The sequence below is a fragment of the Gadus macrocephalus genome, chromosome 5 (genome assembly GCF_031168955.1).
Source record: "Gadus macrocephalus chromosome 5, ASM3116895v1".
Taxonomy (NCBI): Eukaryota; Metazoa; Chordata; class Actinopteri; order Gadiformes; family Gadidae; genus Gadus; species Gadus macrocephalus.
In genome coordinates, this window is record NC_082386.1 from 9,968,499 (window position 1) to 9,989,554 (window position 21,056).

A 21,056-nucleotide genomic window follows, 5' to 3' on the forward strand; every position below is an offset into this window, starting at 1 on the left:
TCGAGGAACATGAACATCACCAATGAAGGAGAGTAACGTTTCCACTTGCTATAGGAATTTAGTGAAGCACTAAATAGTTAATAATAATAATGATAAAATGTGGTCAGCATTTATTTACTTTTTGGGTAAGACTTGCTTTACTAATATAACCGCGTTAAAACCGCATTCATTTACTTTTCTTGTGTAGTTTCCCACTATTCATTAAATGTTTTATAGAAGTAAAAAAGTAATCAATAGAACTATACACATTTGTACAACAATTAATCATTATACAGGATTTGAACATTATCTATTCAAGCTCATGCTTCATAATATTTCCAAGGATTGCAGAGTACCAAATGATTTATGAACAGTTGTTTTTGTTCAGGAGCGGATTGTACTCCCAGAGGCTTCAACAGAGCGGGTCTGGAGCTGGGAGCTGCAGGTGGATGTTGGCCAGGAGCCGTTCAGTCCTACAGGAACAGACGGGTGAGCCTTGGAACTGCACATCCTATAAACTCCTTGGCGTGGTCAAACGGTTCAGAATAAAACTGGAATTCAGTCATTGGTTGTGATTGGCTTGTTAGGCAAGCGTTCTCAGCCACTAGGACTAGTGTCCTTATGAAGATTAGATGTGTGGCTGGGTTTGGGAGTTTATAGGAAATGATACCTCTCAAGAATGTACAGAATGGGAGAAGATGAGCTATTGACATCTGAGTGAGCGAGGAGAAAAAAATCTCCAGTGTTTAAATAGATTTTGTCTTGTTTCAGTAGAGGTGATGGAGGGCCCGGCGGCGGCGGTCAGCCTGGAGGGCCCGGCGGCGGCGGTCAGCCTGGAGGGCCCGGCGGCGGCGGTCAGCCTGGAGGGCCCGGCGGCGTCCTGGAGGGCCCGGCGGCGGCGGCGGCGTCGTCCTGGAGGGCCCGGCGGCGGCGTCCTGGAGGGCCCGGCGGCGGCGGCGGCGGCTCCTCATCCAGTAAAGCTAAACTCTTCTCCAGTGCATCATGAACGGGGAGGAATGTCCGGGGTGCAAATAGAACGTGTGTCACATTTCAGAAGAAATGAGGCGACGTTGCGGAGGTCCAGGCGGTTGGCCCGGTGGAGGTCCTGGAGGAGACGGTCCCGGAGGTGGAGGACGGCTGGGGGATCCGGCGGTGGAGGTCCGAAGGCGGCTCGTGATTAGACCAACCAGCTCCTCATCCAGGTCAATCTGATCAACGAGAAAATCAAAGAGCGCAGCCATGAACTGGTGGTATCGCCATTTGGGGACTAAACTCTAATGTTTAACTCAAGTAACTGCAGTGTTTCCCCCAGTACTGTATGGTTATGGCCGTCTTAACACTAGGGCCCCGCCTTGACTACCAATGTAGAAAAATTATATATAAAAAATAATTATGCAATAACAAAATGCAAAACTCGTAGGGAAAGAAAACATACTTTCCTCAAGGACAAAAAATATAGATAAATAATTTGTCGGTAATACTGTATACTGTTCAAAACAATAGTCGTGCCATAAAGCATTTTGAATGCAATTGAAAAGGCGGTTGTATCGTATTATTGCGAACTGAAACCCTCACCGAAGACCCCCCACCTTGACTAAGACATTGTCTGGGGGAAACACTGAACCGGGTTGTATCACTTAGTAGTGAGTACACTAGGGTAGCTGGGTCATCTCCAAATGGTAACTGAGTGTTTGCTCCAGCAGGATTGAAGGAGTCACTGGGGATGAAGATCACTGCCCAGGGGCTGACGACCACTCATCTTTCCGGAAAAGGTACATAAATCTACAGCTGATGTGATTAAAGTTCTGCAGTTCAGATCCGCTGATAAATGGTCCCATACCGTATCCACAGCGTCCTCATGGTGCAGGCGGTCAAACCTCCACCTCTTTGAAGAGACCAAGCAGCTTGATGACTGACTGGTTCTTTATACTCAAGACCTCGTCCCGGAGCAGAGGACGGACCTAAGGCCCGCAGCGCAGCCGACTAGAGACTCAATGTGGAACCGGTAAGATACTGGATTGACCATCTTGAAGACATTTTCATTTATTCAACAAGGTTAGTTTTGTTTGGCGGGTATGTTGCTTTGATACTAGGGGCTTCTTCTGTAACAAACTTTCTAGAGAATAAGATCTGACTTCAGCCAATCAGCGGGATGTCCTTGAACAAGAGCCAATGGCTGAAGGTGCTCAAACGCATTCTTTTGACTCGCTCCTCTACTATTGCTGTAATCAAGCTGGATGGCTATTTTGCTCCTTCGACTGACGAAATCAAGTCTGCCACCTGGTGGCCGATGAGGGCGTAGCAACTCGGGGTACATTGGATACATGATAAGAAGAGCCTGTTTTTGATGGTTGGATCGTACACCTAAATGTTTTTACATCAAAATATCGCCGATCCCCATGTTGGACAATGCTTGTTTTCATCCTTTCTATGTTTAGCTTTGATTTATCCTTACCTTTTCTTGTGACCCATTCCCCTTAGGTTCAATTAAGTTGACCTCTCCTTCAGGAGACTTAAAGGGAGACCAGATGTGTGGCAGCTGGGTGTCATGGTGCAGAGACCCAACGCTGGTAAATATTTACTTCCTCCTTGAACAGACCTAACGTGTCAAACAGCAATTGTATAATCCCTCCTGATCCAGATGGGGCTGTTCCTGCATTTATAGACATTTGATTGCCCTTGACACTGATTCTACTTTTTGCATCAATTTACTTCACAGTACTGAACTACACCAGTGTGTCCTACTCCCATAAACCCTGAGGATCCCTGGATGGCTACACCAGCACATTAATCCACACCCAACATCAACACACAGTGCACACTCTATAGAGCTCGTAAGTCCGCCCCTTGCGGCGGGACCTCGTGAGATAGTAAGATATGACTGGGTTTCAATGGAGAGAAAGTAATTATTTTCTCCATTTTATGTTGCACCACATTTTGGGGGAAGAATGTTTGAATCAATCTTTGTCATTTATTTCTGTACTCCATATCTGTAATCCCAGCTGTTGTATTTTAACACGGTAGCTGGGAACCCTCTTTATAGGGAGCGACTAGAGGGACGAGGCTGGAAGCAAACCTGAGCCTGGATCTTAACCTTCTTTCTAAACCTAATGCCGCAATTTAACCGCAAATAAAGTGAGGCCTAAAGTAACTTGACTCTCTTACCTAAACTTGCTTGCCTAAACTCGCTTGTCTAAACTCGCTTGCATAAAACCTAAACTCGCTTGCATAAAACCTGAACTTGCTTGGCTAAACTCGCGTCGCTTGCCTAATACCTGAACTCGCTTGCCTAAACTCGCTTGCCTAATACCTGAACTCGCTTGCCTGAACTCGCTTGCCTGAACTCGCTTGCCTAAACTCGCTTGCCTAAACTCGCTTGCCTAAACTCGCTTGCCTAAACTCGCTTGCCTAAACTCGCTTGCCTAAACTCGCTTGCCTAAACTCGCTTGCCTAAACTCGCTTGCCTAATACCTAAACTCGCTTAGCTCGACTCGCTTGCCTGTACTCGCTTGGCTAAACTCGCTTGCATAAAACCTAATGTCTATGGTCTGACGATATCTGACCTCTTCATGTGAATGTTGTCCCGTGAGCTCCAGGCTCTCTGTGGGCCTGTCAACGTCTCTTTAGCAAAAGGTTGGAGAGTGAAATTCATTTTTGTGCCATTTTCATGTGTTCCTGAGTATTTCAGACCTGTGGTGTTTCACATGAGACCTTAATGGGACTGCCTGCATACGTAATGCCTACATTAGTAGGGTGATCACTGTTGATCCCAATATTGATCATTAACCACCTCATTCTTTGGGATTACAAATCATGTAATTTATGAGCATATTTGCAAATGCCTCCAAATATCAGATTGGGTAAAAACGAATGAAATGTAACCTGCTTGATTTAAAGAAAATAAAACATCCAAATATTATAAACCTGTTTGTTGCTCTCTTACATGTGGAAATGAGCAGATGGATATGTTTAGCGCTGATTTGCTGCCTCCTTTTGGTGTGGTGCTGGGATTTGTTTAATATACTATTATCATTTCCAGGATAAGTTAATAACCTAGTATAGCCTACCCGGAAAAGAAGGGATATGATGGCCAGGGCAGGCTGTTTCGGTGTAAGTGAAATCCGCGAGCTGCTGATCATGAGAGGTTATGTAGTCACATTAAAAAATACCTTGAAAGATGGTAGGCCTACGATCTACGAGAGATGCAGAGGAGCTTTCCTTATGAGGCTTTTGTCGGGATAAAAAACAAGTGCTCAGCAAAATGAACAATAAGTTGAAGTTTTTGCACTTGTAAATAGTTAATTTCGTTTGTAGCCTTTACTCAGACGTGAGCTCATTCTTGCATGCGGGTGTCCGGCTTGGCAGTGTAAAAAGGCCTATACATCATCCTGCCCAACAATATGGGCAGGATCTAGACCAAGCTCCCCTAATCGGGTCAGCAATAGCCGGGTTTCAATGCCCAGAATCTGAGTTTGAATGCTAATGAATTAATGGAATGTTGCATTTTTTGTTTTACATCATATTCTAAATTGCGCGCCAATCAATGAAACCTTATGCGGAATCAGATAGTCGGCTCTTTGCTGCACATTAAGATAAATGTAGTTGTCACACAAGCTATTTTTGTAATTATTTCAGGGGGGAAAATGCCTTGAAAAAATGTAGTAGTGTGTTCAGGATAAGGACTAATGTAGCATATGTCAGCCTAGGCCTAATCAATTGTGTTTTAATATCTTTAGCATTCATATTATTGCAGTCTAATCGTTTCATAGGCTATTCTGTTGATGGCCTTGATGGGGAGATATTTTAACGCTTTTTAACCCCATTTTCCTGCATCATTCCTGCGTCGCCCCCTCCTACGGAGCCCATTTCAGCACTGTGTCAGTAGACGGTTACAATCCTACGAACGTCGTGAGTGCAGTGAACGCGCGTTCGAAGCGCTCCAAAGAAATTTACGATGGCTTGCAAGATCCATCGTGAGAATGATCGTACGAGCATCGTTATCGGGAAACGGAGCCCTGATGCCCATGATCCTCTGTTGGTGCTTACATTGATATAGATTTTGGCTCTTATTATGAATATTCATGACATGCAAACATCTCGCCTCTGCTAGGCTAACAGCACTGTCCGTAACACACGCACGCACATACACAGGACAGGAACGCACGCACACGGCCACGGTGGAGAGGTCATCTCTCTTATGACGTCACAATGAGCTGCATGACGTTGGAATTTTTTTCTAAGAATCTTTAACGTTTGCATGTCTACTGTTGCACACATATTGAAAACGCTTCTGAACAAAAGACATCGCTCTACGATTTCCGTCTGATTATTAATAAGCTTATTCTGTCTGTGTTGTTTCTGCAAGGAACGAACGGAAAACAAAGATATGTTACGGTCACTTAACAAAAAATATTTAATGATTTACTAGGGAACGGGCTGTTAAATAGGATTCATTTGTTGAGTTTATAGGCTCTGTCGTATGTGTGCGATCGTTTATCTGACGCATCGTTTCATAACGCGGCCCTCAAGTCGGACAAGTCGTTGCATTATGTCAGCACTTTGAAGTGGGCTATAGACCGAATTTCACATAAGTTCAGGCACTGACTGATATGACCATACTAACTGTTGTACCGACTACTTGTACACAAGGAACCATTCGATTTTACTGTATTGATTTAGAGAAAATGTCATTTGAAAAACGTACACATTCTCTCGCCTTTGCAAAATTGCATTATGTCAGCAAGTGGGCTATAGACCGAATTTCACATAAGTTCAGGCACTGACTGATATGACCATATTAACCCGTGTGCTGACTACTTGTACACAAGGAACCATGTTATTTTACTGTATAGATTTTGAGAAAATGTCATTTGAAAAACGTACACATGCATATTCTCGCCTTTGCAAAATTGCATTATGTCAGCACTTTGAAGTGGGCTATAGACCGAATTTCACATAAGTTCTGATATGACATACTAACTGTTATACCGACTACTTGTACACAAGGAACCATTATATTTTACTGTATAGATTTAGAGAAAATGTCACTGACTGATATGACCATACTAACTGTTGTACTGACTACTTGTACACAAAGAACCATGTGATTTTACTGTATAGATTTAGAGAAAATGTCATTTGAAAAATGTACACATGCATATTCTGCTGGCCAATGGAGTCGAAGGTCCGCACTGGCGGCCAACTTGCCACAGTCAGCTGCTCACCCATAACACTGTGTTGACTTGGTAGTGGTACATGTACTTTTTAAATAACCTTAACCACCTTGCTACATTTTCAAACGGTTTGTTTTGTTATAAACGTCAGAGATGTAGTTACGGCACTGCATACTTGATACTGATGAATAATTATGTTAGATTCTAAAAAAATTGAAATGTTCTAAAATGTGTACAATATTATAACCACGTTAATAAGGTTTGTAAGAAACCCAACCGTTGGTAAAACGGTTGAAAATGTAGCAAGTTATGGTTATTTATAAAGTACATGTGCCACTACCAACACAATGTTACGGGTGAGCAGCTGACTGGCAAGATGTCCGCAAGTGCGGACATTCTAGACGCCGCCAGCTAGTGTTCTATATATCTACACAAGTAGGTGAAGGGTTTTATTTTGAAAACGTTGCGAGATACCACCCAAAGGCTGTTTAGAGTAAAGGCGCACAAAGATTTTGTGTGACGGCTGGCTCAACCGCGGATGAACGAATGGCGGCTCACTTGACCGCAGTGCTCAGACGCAACCGGGAAGCTTCAAAACCGCCAAATGACCCTGGGAGCCAGGACACAGCCAATGATAGGGAAAGAAGAAATAGACCAGGACGTAAAATACCAAACAACAGGACTGGCTTATTGGTGACTCCATGAAGCCCCACAATCTCACTGAAGTCTATGCAGAAGTCCTGGAAGAGCCCTCGAGTGAGTCGTGTCTTGCAGGAAACCGATCAACCTCTAAAGAAGAAGGCAACTTCACCGGTGTGCGACCTCATCAATATCAGCGTGGACAAGGGCCCGCTGCGTGGAGAGGCTTTTTGTTGCAATTCATTGTTTGCCTCACGTGTACCATCGGGTCTGATAACAGAGACAGGGATGAGGACGAATGTTGCACGGGCACATTGCTCAGCAGACTACCCTCAAGCTCTGTGGAGGGGCTTACCGCTGAGCCACGGGAGGTCTACAGCGCCTCTGGGATTCAGGGACCTGACCTCAGCCCTGTAACGTGCCAGTCTGCAGGGGTGGAGTCTAAACCCATCCAAACCAAGTCTCAGGCGGTCCTCAAGAGACTTTTCCCCCTGAAAAACCGTTCAAGAGAGGCAAAACTTCCTCCAGGGCCACGTGCCAATTCTTTTCAATTCTCCTTGAGGAAACGGATGTTCTGCAAGCAAAAGCAAAGACCCAAAAAGCCTTCACCGTTTCTCCAGGAGAGTATCGGAGGGAGTCAGGAGTACATTGAGGAGGAGAATATAGTCCTGGTCAATAAACACATAGGTGGCGTTGCTATGAACATGATGAACCCAGCTCCATACCTTCATGATGCAATCAAGGATCCTTGCCCTGAGATCCTAGCCATCAGTTTAGATTTGAGTGCTTTTGAATTGTGATGAAAAATCACAATGGTGTTGTTTACTTTTCATCATTTAAGCTTTGTTCTCTTCAGGTTGTTAATCTTGCCACTCTATCTGTTGACTAGTGTTATCTAGTTCCCCTTTGTTGTCAAACTTTGGCCTGGGGTTAACCGATCACAAGGAAGAAGTGATCCCCTCATCTATACGAGAACAACTCATTTTTTTCTACATTTCCCTCACATGATGTAAGGACACTTCCATGTGTGGGAGAGGCGGTGAAACAGTGTTTAAAGGCTGTGTGAGACAATTTGACCAAATAATACTCTGGTTAACCGTGCTCGGCTGGAGAGTCCCAGAGCTCTATACTGAGCTCTGGATATACTGAGTTATTTCAGTATATCCAGAGGTAAAAAGAATCCAGACAGGTGAGACCACAATACTTTTGTAAATACGAAAACGTACTTAATGAGCATACAATAAATAGGTATATTTTACAACTATAGTGTGCTTTTTTGCATCTGTCCTAGACCCACCAGCTCTTGAAGGAATTGCCAAAACAGTGTTCATTTTGAAACCCAAGGACAGCGTGGCGCCTGGCAGATCTTTGAAACATCTGTAGATCCCAGTGCACCAAAGGGACTTGCCAACATTTCCTGCACGACCACAGCCCATCACTGCACAGAAATGGATAGGCGATCATTTAAAAAGGATGCAGGACCAACAGAGTTTCAGCAATGAGTGTACGAGTGACTCCAACAGAATGGAGCTGGAAGCGTTAGCAGAGATTTACAGAAATCCACTGAAAACGAGCAATGCCGAGGACTTTGAAGACAATGCTATGAAAGGCCATGACCAACAACAAGAAAGGCTGCCGTTGCAAATGGCATACTCAGTTGTACGGGCTGCAATGGAAGCGGCCCAGAGACAGCTTAGAGAAGAGCGAATTGCTGAATAAGTCGTGTATAGATGCTACATTTTTTATTGGTGGACAATTATTATATAATTATAATGTATTTGTGTGTGAAGTATATTAACACAAATTCCCTTTAGACTTGATTATGATTGCTAGTCAGTCATGTGTATAACATTAAATGGTTGATTTAAAAAAAACTTTTGAACAGTTTTTTCAAAAAACCTTGGTTCTGCATTGGCTAGGTGGAATGTGATCATTGAGTTTTAATAAAAGCTCTGGACCATGTTTGCTGTATCTTTTAGCATGACAAATAAAAAAAACATTGTCAAAAGAGGAGTTGACATTGCAATGTCCACGCTGTTGAATTTGTTTGTTTTCACACCCTCAACATGGGTGTGGTTTTTCGTGCGCTAAGCACATGCCTCCGACCAGGTTAGACCAGGTCACACAGTTGGTAAATATCACGATGAAGAATAATTGAAGACATGACAGTTGATTTGGGTCAAATTGTTTTATTGAATACAATGAAGCAATGGATTACAATTGGAAATACCCTTGTTTAGGGTTAGTCTCTTTAATATATATATATATATATATATATATATATATATATATATATATATATATATATATTATTTTACTTCAGACAAAACAAAGTCATTAGTTCTTCTTACAAAGAAGAACTAATGACTTAGTTGGAACCCCCACGTCCACCACGACCTTCCTTTCCACCACGCTCTCCACAGTCCGGGCCTCCTCCCCTTCCGTGTCCCCCACGTCCACCCGACTTTCCATGGCACTAAAAGGAAAACGTTAAAGAATAAATGCATATGTATTTGTTGATGTGTATATATCTATGCGTGTATGTCTACATAATATATATATGTATGTGTGTGTGCATATTTATATATAAATATATGCCTAAATATTTACATGTATATATATATTTGTGTGTATTGTTATTATTATAAAGTATATTATTATCTTACCTTCTCTTCCTGTAAGAAAAAAAAAAAGGAGCAAAGAGGAAGTAGGATAGTAAGTTGGATAGCCATTGAGACTCAAAAAGTTACAGCAGATATGCAAGGTTTCTTACTCCATCAGAGTCGCCATCCTTTCCCTTTCCCTTGTCACAACCCTTTCCACGATCCTCACACTCTCCTTCGGGCATACACTGCGAAGAAGGACATGTATCTTTCATGAGCACATTCTGTCGGCAAACTGCACAACACCTACAAACTCAATCCAATTGCAGTTTTTTTGTTTTTTTTAGTTTTGAAATATCTCACCTCCTCTGGCTTGTCTGGGTGAAAGAAAATATGGAAGAATACGTTAAAGTTGTTCTGCCATTCAATCAAGAAAATAGATACATATATAAACATTCAAATCTATACAATTGTAGACTTACCGCAATTCTTAGACATCTTATCTGGTTGGTTGACAGGCACTGTACACAACACTACTTGAGAAAGAAAGAGTGGAACATAATCTTCAGCACTTTCAATGTTAAATCAACACCTTTAAATTCTAAATATTAGACTGCTGCACACATTGACTGTATCATGTGTTCACATTACCTGATCAAGAAGTTGAGAGACTGGTGCACATTGTGAGCGTTTTGATTGTATTTATAGAGGCCCATGACTCACCCAAGGGTGATACACCTAGTCTGAACAACAGCTCTGGGCTGGAATGTATTTGGAAGAACAGGTATTCCAAAGGCCAACTGCAAAAGAAAAGAGTGTTTCTTACTGCTGCTCCAGCGATTTACATCCAGACAGTGTTGGCATTAAAGTCTTAATACTTAAACATGCTCAGCAGTTTGGCCAAGGGGGGGACTATGCGTAGGATACATTAAAATAAGACCTTTCCGCCTGTTCAAGTCAATTCAATGGCACATTATGGAAGCATTAACCAAGACAAAACTGTCAAACATGTACCAAATAAACAACCACATCTCTCAATATTGAATAAGTGAACACGTTCCACATTTAAAACAGTTCCTATGTTGAAGCCTCTGATGTTTACAATTTAAGGGAATATTTTACGGGGACTTGATAAAAAACTGGAGGACAAACTGCCCATAATGTTCCATTAAAGTAGTTCCATTAGCTGGCAGTATCAAGCAGGCTGGCATTTTTCTTCATTCCTCTTTTTATAATAAGATGCAACGCTGCTGTCCTTAACAATTATGATATAAAAAATGTATTTAATAATAATTCACTCTGCTCTATTAATATTTAATTACGGATGTTTGTGGCCTGCTGCCTAAAGCCAAGTTAACAGGCGATCAGAACAGGTTTTTCACAGAGCCAAATGGGATGCAAGGTCAATAGCAAATACTAAACCAAATACCTATGTGAAATACATGCAGCCTAATTACTCCACAGTTAAGAGAGGATAATGATAGACTTCAGTCTATTATGTTTATAGCCTATGACTATACTTGTTCATGAAAGAATGTAGAGGGTACAAATGCAACTGTTAAAACAGGTTAATGCATAGGGATGGGCATCGTGGGTACAGTGAACCAGGTTTGCCTCTACGTTAAGCCACCTAGTTCCATTTGAGCTCATGAATCAATCTTCAAAATCAGCGACTTTGAAAAACAACTCAGACAGCACCTTGTATCACTTTAGATATTATCAAAAGGCACAAATGAAAATACATTCTTTAAACCATGTCTCTGATTGATGCTCTGCACACTGTCTGGGTGTTGGTGTTTTTCTTTTCATCATGCGGTCGCGTCGAAAAACGCCCGCCTCCAGGAGGAGGCAATTTTTTTGCACGCTTTATTGTGCATGCACATTTTTTCATAATGCTTTACCTGAATTAACAAAATACGCAATTTATTATAGTTTTAAATAGCTACCTGACTGCTGTGCCACTTATCCACAAACATCTAAAGATCCATACACGTTATTTCAGAGTAAATGAATACAGTGAGACAAACCTTACACGTGTATATATATATATGTATGTATGTATGTATGTATGTATATGTATATATATATGTATATATATATGTATATACGTGTAAGGTTCACATACATATATGTGTATATATATATATATATATATATACACACATATATGTAGGTATGCATATATATACATATACAGTATATATATTATATATATATGTATGACTGGGGATAGGATAGGTTCATTCACTTGAGGTGGTAAACAGTCTGGTTATGTTTTTAACTTGTTTATTCTCTTGCCAGAAGGACTATCTAGAAAGACTAGGCTACTTTATTTTGAGATGCTCCTGGAGTCCCCATGTTTCTTTCTAAATAACTCACTACCATTAGTGACTAGAATCATTTCATCACTTCTAGACTGAATTGAATTAATGCATTCCATAGTTACCAGTTAATATACCAATAAATATTGAAATAAAAACAAATATATATATATATATGTTTTTTTACACAAAAGATATATTCAGGGCTGATTAAATAATATCCGGGGCTTTACCCCGAATAAAAAGACCTAGTGACGCCAACGCCCGCCTCTATTTTGAAACATGTAGTAATTAATCGTGAAATTATTTGTCATTATGGAAAGACATTGTTGTGTTCATTCTGCTTTCTCATGCCGAAGGTTTTACCACTATTCATTAGCCTTTACTCAGCATCAGGAGTTATACAGTGTACATTATATTTAGGGGTACCGCTGTGGATGGTTAAGAAATAACACCCTAGAAGAATGTACTAGAGTTTAAACAGACAAACTTTTTTACATAATATATACATGCATACAGACAGACATACAGACATACATATATATTATTTTACATATATATGTATTTATTTGTAGTTCATAAGTTTATAAATAAACTATATATATAGATTTAACGTTTATTTATAAACATAAGAACTAAAGTAAAACTATAAATAACAATAAAACATTATATATATAAATAATATGTAATTATACATTTATATATATATATTTATTTATTTACATACTTAAATACATTTGATAAATAAAACGTTATAAATATATATTTATAATATCTATATATTTCTGTCGTTTTTAAGTTTATATATATATATATATATAAACTTAAAAACGACAAAAATATATAGATATTATAAATATATATATATATAATAATAAAAGGGATGAGCTAAAATGAATCGGCTGAGCCATGGATGACTGAACTCAAAGAGAAAAGGACCAGAGTGTCGCCTACTGACCACTACACGTCATTACAAATATAATGTGCATTCAGCTTCAAATTACATTGAAAAGAGCACAAAAGTCTTTGTGATACTCTCTCTAGCCTAGTTAGCGTATTGTATTTTATCTTTCGTTTGTTAGCCTCAGGAGGCATAACGTACACCTAGAACGTTTACTGTGAGTGAACACTGTGTAAGCTAGCTCTAATTCTTTTGGGCAACCAACAGGTTTATGCGTCCTGTGGTTTTATAAGGACTAGAGTTTTTGCACGCCCAACTAGTTGTAATTAAACCCATAGCAATAATTTGGAAACCCCAGTCGATAATATAACAAATTTCTGAGCGCATAATAACATTTTGCATATAATTTTACAACGTACAACATTTGTTCACTACAAATTACTCTAAAAGCACTGCCAACATTTAAATATTTTTTAGCCATTCAGCGAACATAAGGCAACAGGCTGATTATCATTTAGGGTGCCACTCAATGACATGCAGAACCGTCATCAACACGCCCACTGAAGTGGTGTGAGCAATACCAACTTTCTACCCCTCATTCACATAAGGTAATTTACATTTCATACAGAGAAAATACTACCTTGGGGGTAGTATTATTCAGGAGCTTTTCAGGGTACAAATGTCAGGATAGGATGTTCACACATACGGCCCATCAGGAGAATATCAGGACTTACACGTGTGTCTGAAAGCAGCTAGTGTGTGTGATCATTTGATTACATTATAAAATTAGTCCATTTATGGTAAAAGGGATAATTGTTCAATGGAAAGTGTAGTATACTATGCATGCAAATCAATTATTAAGTAGCTTTCACTGTTATTCAGGTATGAAAAGTGCATTGACATTTTAAAGTGCAAGGCAACTACTATTGGTTAGTTGAAAAATAATAATCATCTTGTAATTAAACATCTCTTCCAGCGTCCTGGCCAAGACAGGCAGCAGTAGCCTACAGTCACACATGGCATACACACAAAACATAAGAAAAATAAAACAACTAAAACAGTCCACAGGGGGGAGGGGGGGGGGGAATATCAATATCGCAAGACATTTGGGGAGGCTCAAGGAGGAGAGTATTATTACATTTGAGCAACAAAGTGTAGTCTTGTGGTGGACTCTATAGACATAATTCACCATACTGTGTTATTGACCTGTTTTCATTTTGTGTTATAGGGACATTGTCTCTTTAAGAATCACGTGACTTCTGTGTTGATATGCCGGTCGGTGCGATGTTTGAATTTAACGTTTTTAATATGGCAAAATGAATGACCCGCCGTTGCTTGTTGAGGTGTTCTTCTCTCTCGTTCGTCTCGTTTCTTCTCAGACTCGACTCCTCCCAGACCTACTAGTCGCTGACTCGCTGACTAGCTGTTTGTTCACTGACTGTGAGCGGTGAAAAGGGAAGAGGCTTAGTGAGCGAGCGTACGATAATACAATTCAATATCAGTGAACTGGTAAATGCATGCTGTCTTTGTACTTTCTGTGTCATGCCAGATTAATCAAATATTTGAATGTCTCGCCAATCTGTCTTGTTCTTTCATGGTTCGTTCTCCATCCGGGACCCCCACCATCATTGCTAAATCAAGTATATTATCTTGCTATCTTGTTACATATCCAATAATTAACTACCCCCCCCATACCGCTGGGTTTTATTAAAGTTGTAATGTTGTGCTGATTGATGACAGACTTCCATGATCGTTTAAGAATGAGAACGAGGGAGGAGCTGAGTCTGACTGACTCAGCTGAGAACCGTGCGTTCCATGATTGATTCACCGTTACCGGAAACTCGACTGAACGAACGAACGAACGATTCTTAACGACTCTTCTTGGCGAACTGACCGACGCAAACTGAATCAAGGAAAATAATCATTGAATCCATCACTTAAAGCCTAGGTCCATGGTCTTACCTGGGCGTGTGTGTGTGCGTGTGTGTGTGCTTCTGTGTATGTGTCGCTGCCTTTGTCTTGACTTGCGGTTTGCAGGCCTACCTGCTCTGCCAATCATGCATTTATCAAGTATAATCCCCATGGACGCTAAAATCATTCCATTCTCTCATTGTACAGGTGGTTTGATGTCAAAATATCATCAATACACTGATAAATGTCTTGAATATGTGTTGTTATCTATTTGTTGCGGTATTGCAAATGATGAGTTCAGTAACTTTTCACTAACAAAACCAACAGAGGGAAGACACAAAAAAGATTACAGGGACTAATAATAGCACATTTGCGTGAATCCTGTGATATTCGGCTGTGTCTTATCCTGAACTCAATGGGCGCCATCGTGCACTCCACAGCAGTCTGGGGCGTCTGTTGCGTTAGTCCGCCAGGCCGCCCTTACTGCTTGCTGCATGTCATTAGCTCCTCCTGGCCTTTTGAGGAGGCTGCATGGCGCACATGAGAAATCGTGGGAAATCTTCCCCCCACCCCCTCCTCTGGCACTTTGAATATGTAGTCTGAAGCTCTTTGCTACTCAGGCCCTGCAGCTGTTGGGGGCCGTTCAGGGTGCCAAAGAGCAAAAATAGAAACAGACAAATAAATAAACCAATTAATCTGGGGATCAAAACCACACTCCTCGTTGGTGGGAAAATACTAATTGCATTTTTTCAAAAGTTATTTTAAAAGAGGCCTTCATCCTTTTGTATTGCATTTGCATTTTTTCATCAAATAAAAGATGACTGCTGGGTGTTCATTTTCTGATTGAAAAAATGTAGGCTAGACTGGAGTGAATCGAAATTGTGTGGAGTGCACAGTCTGGAGATACCACAAGTGCTTTAGGAACTGAGGGAGGGGGAGAGAGTTCATGAGCAGAGACGGGTGGGAGGGTTGGAGAGAGAGAGAGAGAGGGAGACAGAGAGAGAGAGAGGGGAGTGAGGGAGCATGAGTTAGAAGGGACCGGGGTGGGTGAGTGCTGCGAAATCCGTTAACAGGGGAGCACTGTGTGTTTGTGAGACATCTTGGAGCTGTGCCCAACTTGGCTCATTGTAATCGAGGCATGATCAGCGACTCTGGGCAGCTCCTCTCCGGCGCCGCGGCTGCCTAGCGCCTGGACCCTGCCCAGCTCCCACCGCTGACATGGAAAGACCTGTGAGTCCCATTTCTGCTCTGCTCTCTGTTCCTCATCCCAGGCTCCCTGCCTCTATCTCTCTCGCTTTTCTTACTCTTCCTAGCCCCGGGCTTTCTCTCCCTCTACCTTTCACTCGCCCCTTTATCTCTCGTTCTCCCTCCCTCTCTCTCTCTCTCTCTCCCTCTCGTTCTCTCTCTCTCTCTCTACCTCTCGTTCTCTCTCTCTCCCTCTCAATCTCTCTCTCTTTATCATTCTGAGCCTCATCTGGTGTTCGGTTCCCCGTTCGTCTCTCCCTCTTTCTCTCCCTTGTGTCGGGGGCTTTAGCTAGGTCTAAATGCAGCGCTTTCGCTCAGTCGCTGTGCCTCAGTCTCCTTCCCCCGTCCCTCGCTCTCTGTCCCTGCAGTAGGTCCAGGATGAGGTAGGCACGCTGCGCGGCGAACACAGCAGGCAGTCCTGGCCACGGGTCTCATGGCCTTTTCTCTGCTCTCTGATTGTGTGTGTGTGTGTGTGTGTGTGTGCTTGTTTTTGTGTGTTTATGTTAAAAAGCCTGCGTCTCGCTCTGCACAATAAGTCGATCTCACGCAGACAGACCGGTAACGACCCCCTCCACCCACCCGTCCCAGAATGGAACGGGTTCCCATGAAGGCACCTCTCTGCACCCCACTGCACTGAGCTAGCTGGTGGGCTTCACCCTGGCTGCTGGAGGAAGCCATTCTCTGTAGGGGGGGGGGGGCTTGCTGAGATTTTTTTGGACCCTCAGCAGTGTGAACTTGCCTCTCTCTCTCTCTCTCGCTCCTATTCCTGGTGGTATGTGCTCATGGGCTGTTGTGTTTGGATGCCGTGACAACCAGGGAACTGGTCGCCAGCCACTTCTTACATAGGCAGCCGCTGTGAGTGTACCCCTCCAACTTTTCTCTCTCTCAGTGTGGATCTGCTGGCTGATTCACACCGAGGTTCTGAATTCAAATGATTTATCTCTGGTTTTGTGTTGTTGTTGTTGTTGTTGTTCTTATCGTTGGCTTCGGTAGCCCAGCATCCCTATCGGGTAGCCCAAACTTCCCTGTAGCGTCAAGGCAAACCCTAACACCACTAACAGCACTGGATCTGCTCCCAAACACCAGCAGGATGCTATGTGTGTCTGTGTCTCCGTGCTGGGTGTGAGTCATTGTTGGACGGAATGCGATGACGGTGCTGCTGGCGACACTGGGAGCAGCAGTGGAGGGCGTGGGCCTGATTCGAACTGTGGCACGTCCCTGCCCCGCTCCGCCTGTGTGCGTTAGCGATGTCCGCCACCTCGATGTATGCCATGCGATCCCCTCGTCTTAAACTCAGCTGTTGTAGGTGTGCTTGTGCCGCACGGCTTTTGAATTGGCCAGTGAAAGCAGATAATGGAGGTCACACCGTATGAGCATTCTTAAGGATAAGTGCGTACAGTACAGCGTTTGCCGTGGCCTATGAAGGCTTCAGAACTTGGTGCGCCCTGGACGCTTTTATAGGAGGAATGTGTTTACCTATCTTTAGCAATGATTCTCTGATGTCAGTAACCTGTTGTTCACAAAATGAACCGAGGTTGTGATATTGTGGAGTTGTTGTTGTTAAAGGCTGTCGCTGCTCCGTTGAAATATGCTTGTCCGCTTTAATCTTTCTTTAGACACCCTAAGATAACACACAGATAATACACACATATTGAAGTGAATAACAAAACGTCCAACTAATCCACACCCATCTACAGGTTGTCAAGTCTATCATAATAGACTTGAAATACTGTACTATTATTCAATCTCCCAGGCAGATTAAAACCGGGTCCCACCCGCTGTTAAATGTGTCGGTTTTTTCTGTAACCTCATCTGCGTTGGGCTGCTGCCAAGCGCATTGCTATGATCTCCGTCTGCTTCCCAGGAATCGTAAAACACATGCCCTGAAGTGTGCTCAGACACCCTCAGGAGCCCAGAGTGGGCTCAGACACACTCCATAAGTAACCCAGAGAGGCTGTGAGTGCGCACAGCACACTCACAGCCCGACTCGGCCAGTGAGGGCAGGTCATAATGACAACATCTTCCATACTAGTGCATATACTTTCCCACCGATCTGCTTCTTGGGACTAGGCAGAGTGAAGGCCAGGCCACTCTGGCTTTTTTCCATAAAGCATGCCGTCTCCAGTTCTCACTGCACATCATTTGATTACCAAATAGGAAGTCGTCATGCTAAGTTCATTTGACGGAGAGGGTTTCTTCTTAAGGTTGAGAAAGCCCATGGATCACAATGAGCCATGGTGGCTTATTAGCTGCTAGAGGAGAGAACTCATTTGAGCAAACATGCTTTTCAGATGGCATCAGGAATGTTAGGCTCGCCCGGCGCGGGCATTCAGCCTGTAACCGAGTCCCTTAATGATCAGACCATCTGGGAGCGTGAGGAGGACACACACACACACACACACACACACACACACATGCACACGCGCACACGCACACAGACACACACAGACACACACAGACACATGTTGTGGTGCTGTTTGTGTTGCCCTGGCAGTCAGACGTGTGAAAAAAGGGACAATGGTCTAAGCTTTCACAAGTCGCCATCGTTGCGCATCTGGAAGTGGCGAAGGATATTGACAGATGGTGTGAAGAGGAAGCATTGACTCATATAAACCCGATATAATAATCCACTGTATTCTTTTTAAAAATGTCTGCACACGCAGCTAGTCTCATTTGTAACCCCTCTGAAGTGTTAGCATTGGAGGGTGTCTAATCCAATTGAGTGTGGGCCTGAGAACCCTTTTGAGGATGTCGTTGAGCTCCAAGGGTGAGTTCTATCTCTTAGGCCCCGGTCGGGGCAGGGTGGTCCCCTGGCCCACAGGCACCTCCAACGTAGCTTACGCGCACCGATCCACAATGCACACCACGCCTTGTGGGTGACAGGGGGCCCTCAGGACCCTGATTGTCCCTGTTGGTCTTCGGGTTAAGTGCTGCCAACTGGGAAACACAAGATGGAGCCGAAAGGAAGATCGACTCGTTGAGAGGTCTTGCGAATATGTTTATTTGTACCAAACATCATTCAGACGTTATAAAGATCGCCAGCGTTCGCGGGAAAACCGGTCGGCGGTCTACTCGCTCTCGACGACGCGGAAGCGTCAGCACAAGCGCCCACTGGTACCTCTCTGTGCAACACGCACTTATAATTCACCCTTATGGCCTGCACAAACACAATTATTTACCTGACAAAGAGGCACATTTGCAAGTAGGCCAACGTGCGCACCTTTATGAGCCACGTTATACGGTTTTTCCCAGAACCATGCAGAATCAAATCAAACAACCATTCTGAATCGTAACGCCCCCGCAGGTCACAGAGCAGAACGCCATAGAGAGAGCACTGCGGTGTTACTCCTTTACATCCATCTCTTCAAATTCATTTTGAGGAGACACCGCGGTCTTTCTTGTTTTCGTCATTCGTCTCCAGACCCCGAGCGACGTGATGCTCAAGCGGGACCATGAGCGAGACACGGACCTGGATAAGAAGATCGAGGCCCTCCGCAGGAAGAACGCAGTTCTCATGAGGAGGTACCAGGTAGGGGGGACCGCCGTGTCCCCACGGCGGCACATCCTGCGGTTATTATGACGGTGAACCTCATGCTGGCATGCTGCCTCATGCATGCTATTCCTGGGCTGCGTGCAGGAGGTGGAGGAAGACAAGAAGATGGCGGAGGAGGACGTCGTGAGCCCGCAGGGCCGCAAGGGCAAGGCCGACGACCTCAGCATCACCATCAGCAAGTCCGCCAGTGTGAGTGTGTGCGCCCTGTGTGGTCCTGATGATGTCATACTACCCATTGATTTGCCCCACATCGTCCCCGTTGGAGGAAGGACAAGCAACGCTGTTCCTCGTGAGTAGGGGAAGCTAGCACCGAAGCTGTTATAACGATAGCCCCCCCAATGTAACGGCCCCAGAGGGATTGAATGGGTTTTATTATAAGCTTGCTGTGGACACTGCGGGATTGCCGTGCCCTTTAAGAGTGAATTAATACAATAATAACAAAAACACGTGTTTTGTTGGGACAGGAGAGTCGCGTGGTGGTGGCCAAGCGGTGTGCGGTGGGGGGGCAGCCGGGAGCGGGGCCCAGCCGGACCGGGGAGGGGTCCCTACCGGGCTGCGGGCGGGGTCGCAAGAAGCAGCTCACGGTCACCATGGCCGGGAAGAAGGTGAGTGTCTGGGGGGCTGGGTCACGGAGGCACGGGGGACCAACAGAGGAGCCCTAAGACATCAGCGGTGTTGTCTGGAGAAAATAAATGGTCAATGATCACACCTTGAGCTTGCGTACTAACCAGCGTTTGAGTGCTCCAATAGTAAGAGTGAATGCAATGGAAGTGCTTTCTGTTTTTGCTTTAGTCTATCTGTTGCTCCTCGCTAATGTCAACATAGCAGACGTGAGTCACTTAGAGTCCCAGAAAACCCGAGAGCATAGGAAGGCCCAGAATGAGTGCATTTCAGTTTTCCAATCAACGTCTTACCTGCTTGGAACATTTTTACTGAATTATTAATCCCTCGCTCAATTCATATACAATACATACATATACAATACCCAGTATATGTGGAATTATACATTTTCATCATGGATTTTTACTTCTGAATGAGATGAAAGCTTTACCCTAGAGCCTTTCCCTGTTTGGGAAAATGTTAAAAATGACTTCCCCATAGGCTTTGCTGTTCTCTGAAAAAAATCAGATCCGCAGTCTGTCCGATACGGACTCTCTGTCCATCATGGATAGTGTCTTACAGCTCACCCCTCCGGAGGCGTCTAACGTAAATTACCTTCCTCCCCAGGGGAAGAGGGTGGTGAGCGAGAGGGCGGAGCCAGGACCGCCAGGGGACGGAGTGAGGGGGCCCGACCAGGACCCACCAGCCCAGGGCGGCGACGCGGCAGGCGGAGCCAAACACGCCCACCACGCCTCATCAAAGAGGGGCCCCGCTGCCATGCAGGTGGGCTCTCCATCGCGTATAGCGAGCACTGTATCCCTGTTACCACGGTAACTGTCAACCACACGCACACGCACACGCACACGCACACGCTCACACACTCACACGCTCACATCCCCACTCACACACACACAAACACACCCACACCCACATACACACCCACACCCTCTCCCATTGTCACAGCCTGATCGCTTTTACATAGATGTCAGACATGTCTGCCGGACGAGCCCCTCCCGTGCTGATGGAGCACAATGAGCACCACACACAAAGACGGACAGGAGGGGGGGGGGGGGGGCGGAGGGGGGGGGTTGAGCTATGGTTGCTGTGATCGACGGTGGGGGCGGGGCTGAG

General features: G+C 44.0%; 1 protein-coding gene and 3 long non-coding RNA genes across 4 annotated transcripts in view; 3 read left to right on the top strand and 1 right to left on the bottom strand.

Annotated features, from left to right (window-relative positions):
- Window positions 1–1,738: 1,738 nt before the first annotated feature.
- Window positions 1,739–3,470, top strand: LOC132457801 (uncharacterized). Its single transcript, XR_009525771.1, has 3 exons — window positions 1,739–1,984; window positions 2,461–2,549; window positions 2,699–3,470. It is a non-coding gene; the product is annotated as an uncharacterized LOC132457801 (long non-coding RNA).
- A 3,257-nt stretch (window positions 3,471–6,727) lies between these two features.
- On the top strand, window positions 6,728–9,094 carry LOC132457803 (uncharacterized). The gene is made up of 2 exons (XR_009525773.1): window positions 6,728–7,699; window positions 7,926–9,094. It is a non-coding gene; the product is annotated as an uncharacterized LOC132457803 (long non-coding RNA).
- Window positions 9,053–11,219, bottom strand: LOC132457802 (uncharacterized). Its single transcript, XR_009525772.1, has 4 exons — window positions 9,758–11,219; window positions 9,458–9,642; window positions 9,189–9,267; window positions 9,053–9,151 (listed from the first exon to the last, which is right to left on the bottom strand). It is a non-coding gene; the product is annotated as an uncharacterized LOC132457802 (long non-coding RNA).
- A 4,296-nt stretch (window positions 11,220–15,515) lies between these two features.
- LOC132457946 (coiled-coil domain-containing protein 9B) overlaps window positions 15,516–21,056 on the top strand; it is a 20,389-nt gene continuing 14,848 nt past the window's right edge. Inside the window, exons 1-5 of the mRNA XM_060052356.1 lie at window positions 15,516–15,757; window positions 19,194–19,301; window positions 19,410–19,514; window positions 19,790–19,930; window positions 20,553–20,708. Coding sequence (XP_059908339.1) covers window positions 15,746–15,757; window positions 19,194–19,301; window positions 19,410–19,514; window positions 19,790–19,930; window positions 20,553–20,708 — 522 coding nt within the window. The 5' untranslated portion in view covers window positions 15,516–15,745. The remainder of the gene's footprint in view (window positions 15,758–19,193; window positions 19,302–19,409; window positions 19,515–19,789; window positions 19,931–20,552; window positions 20,709–21,056) is intronic.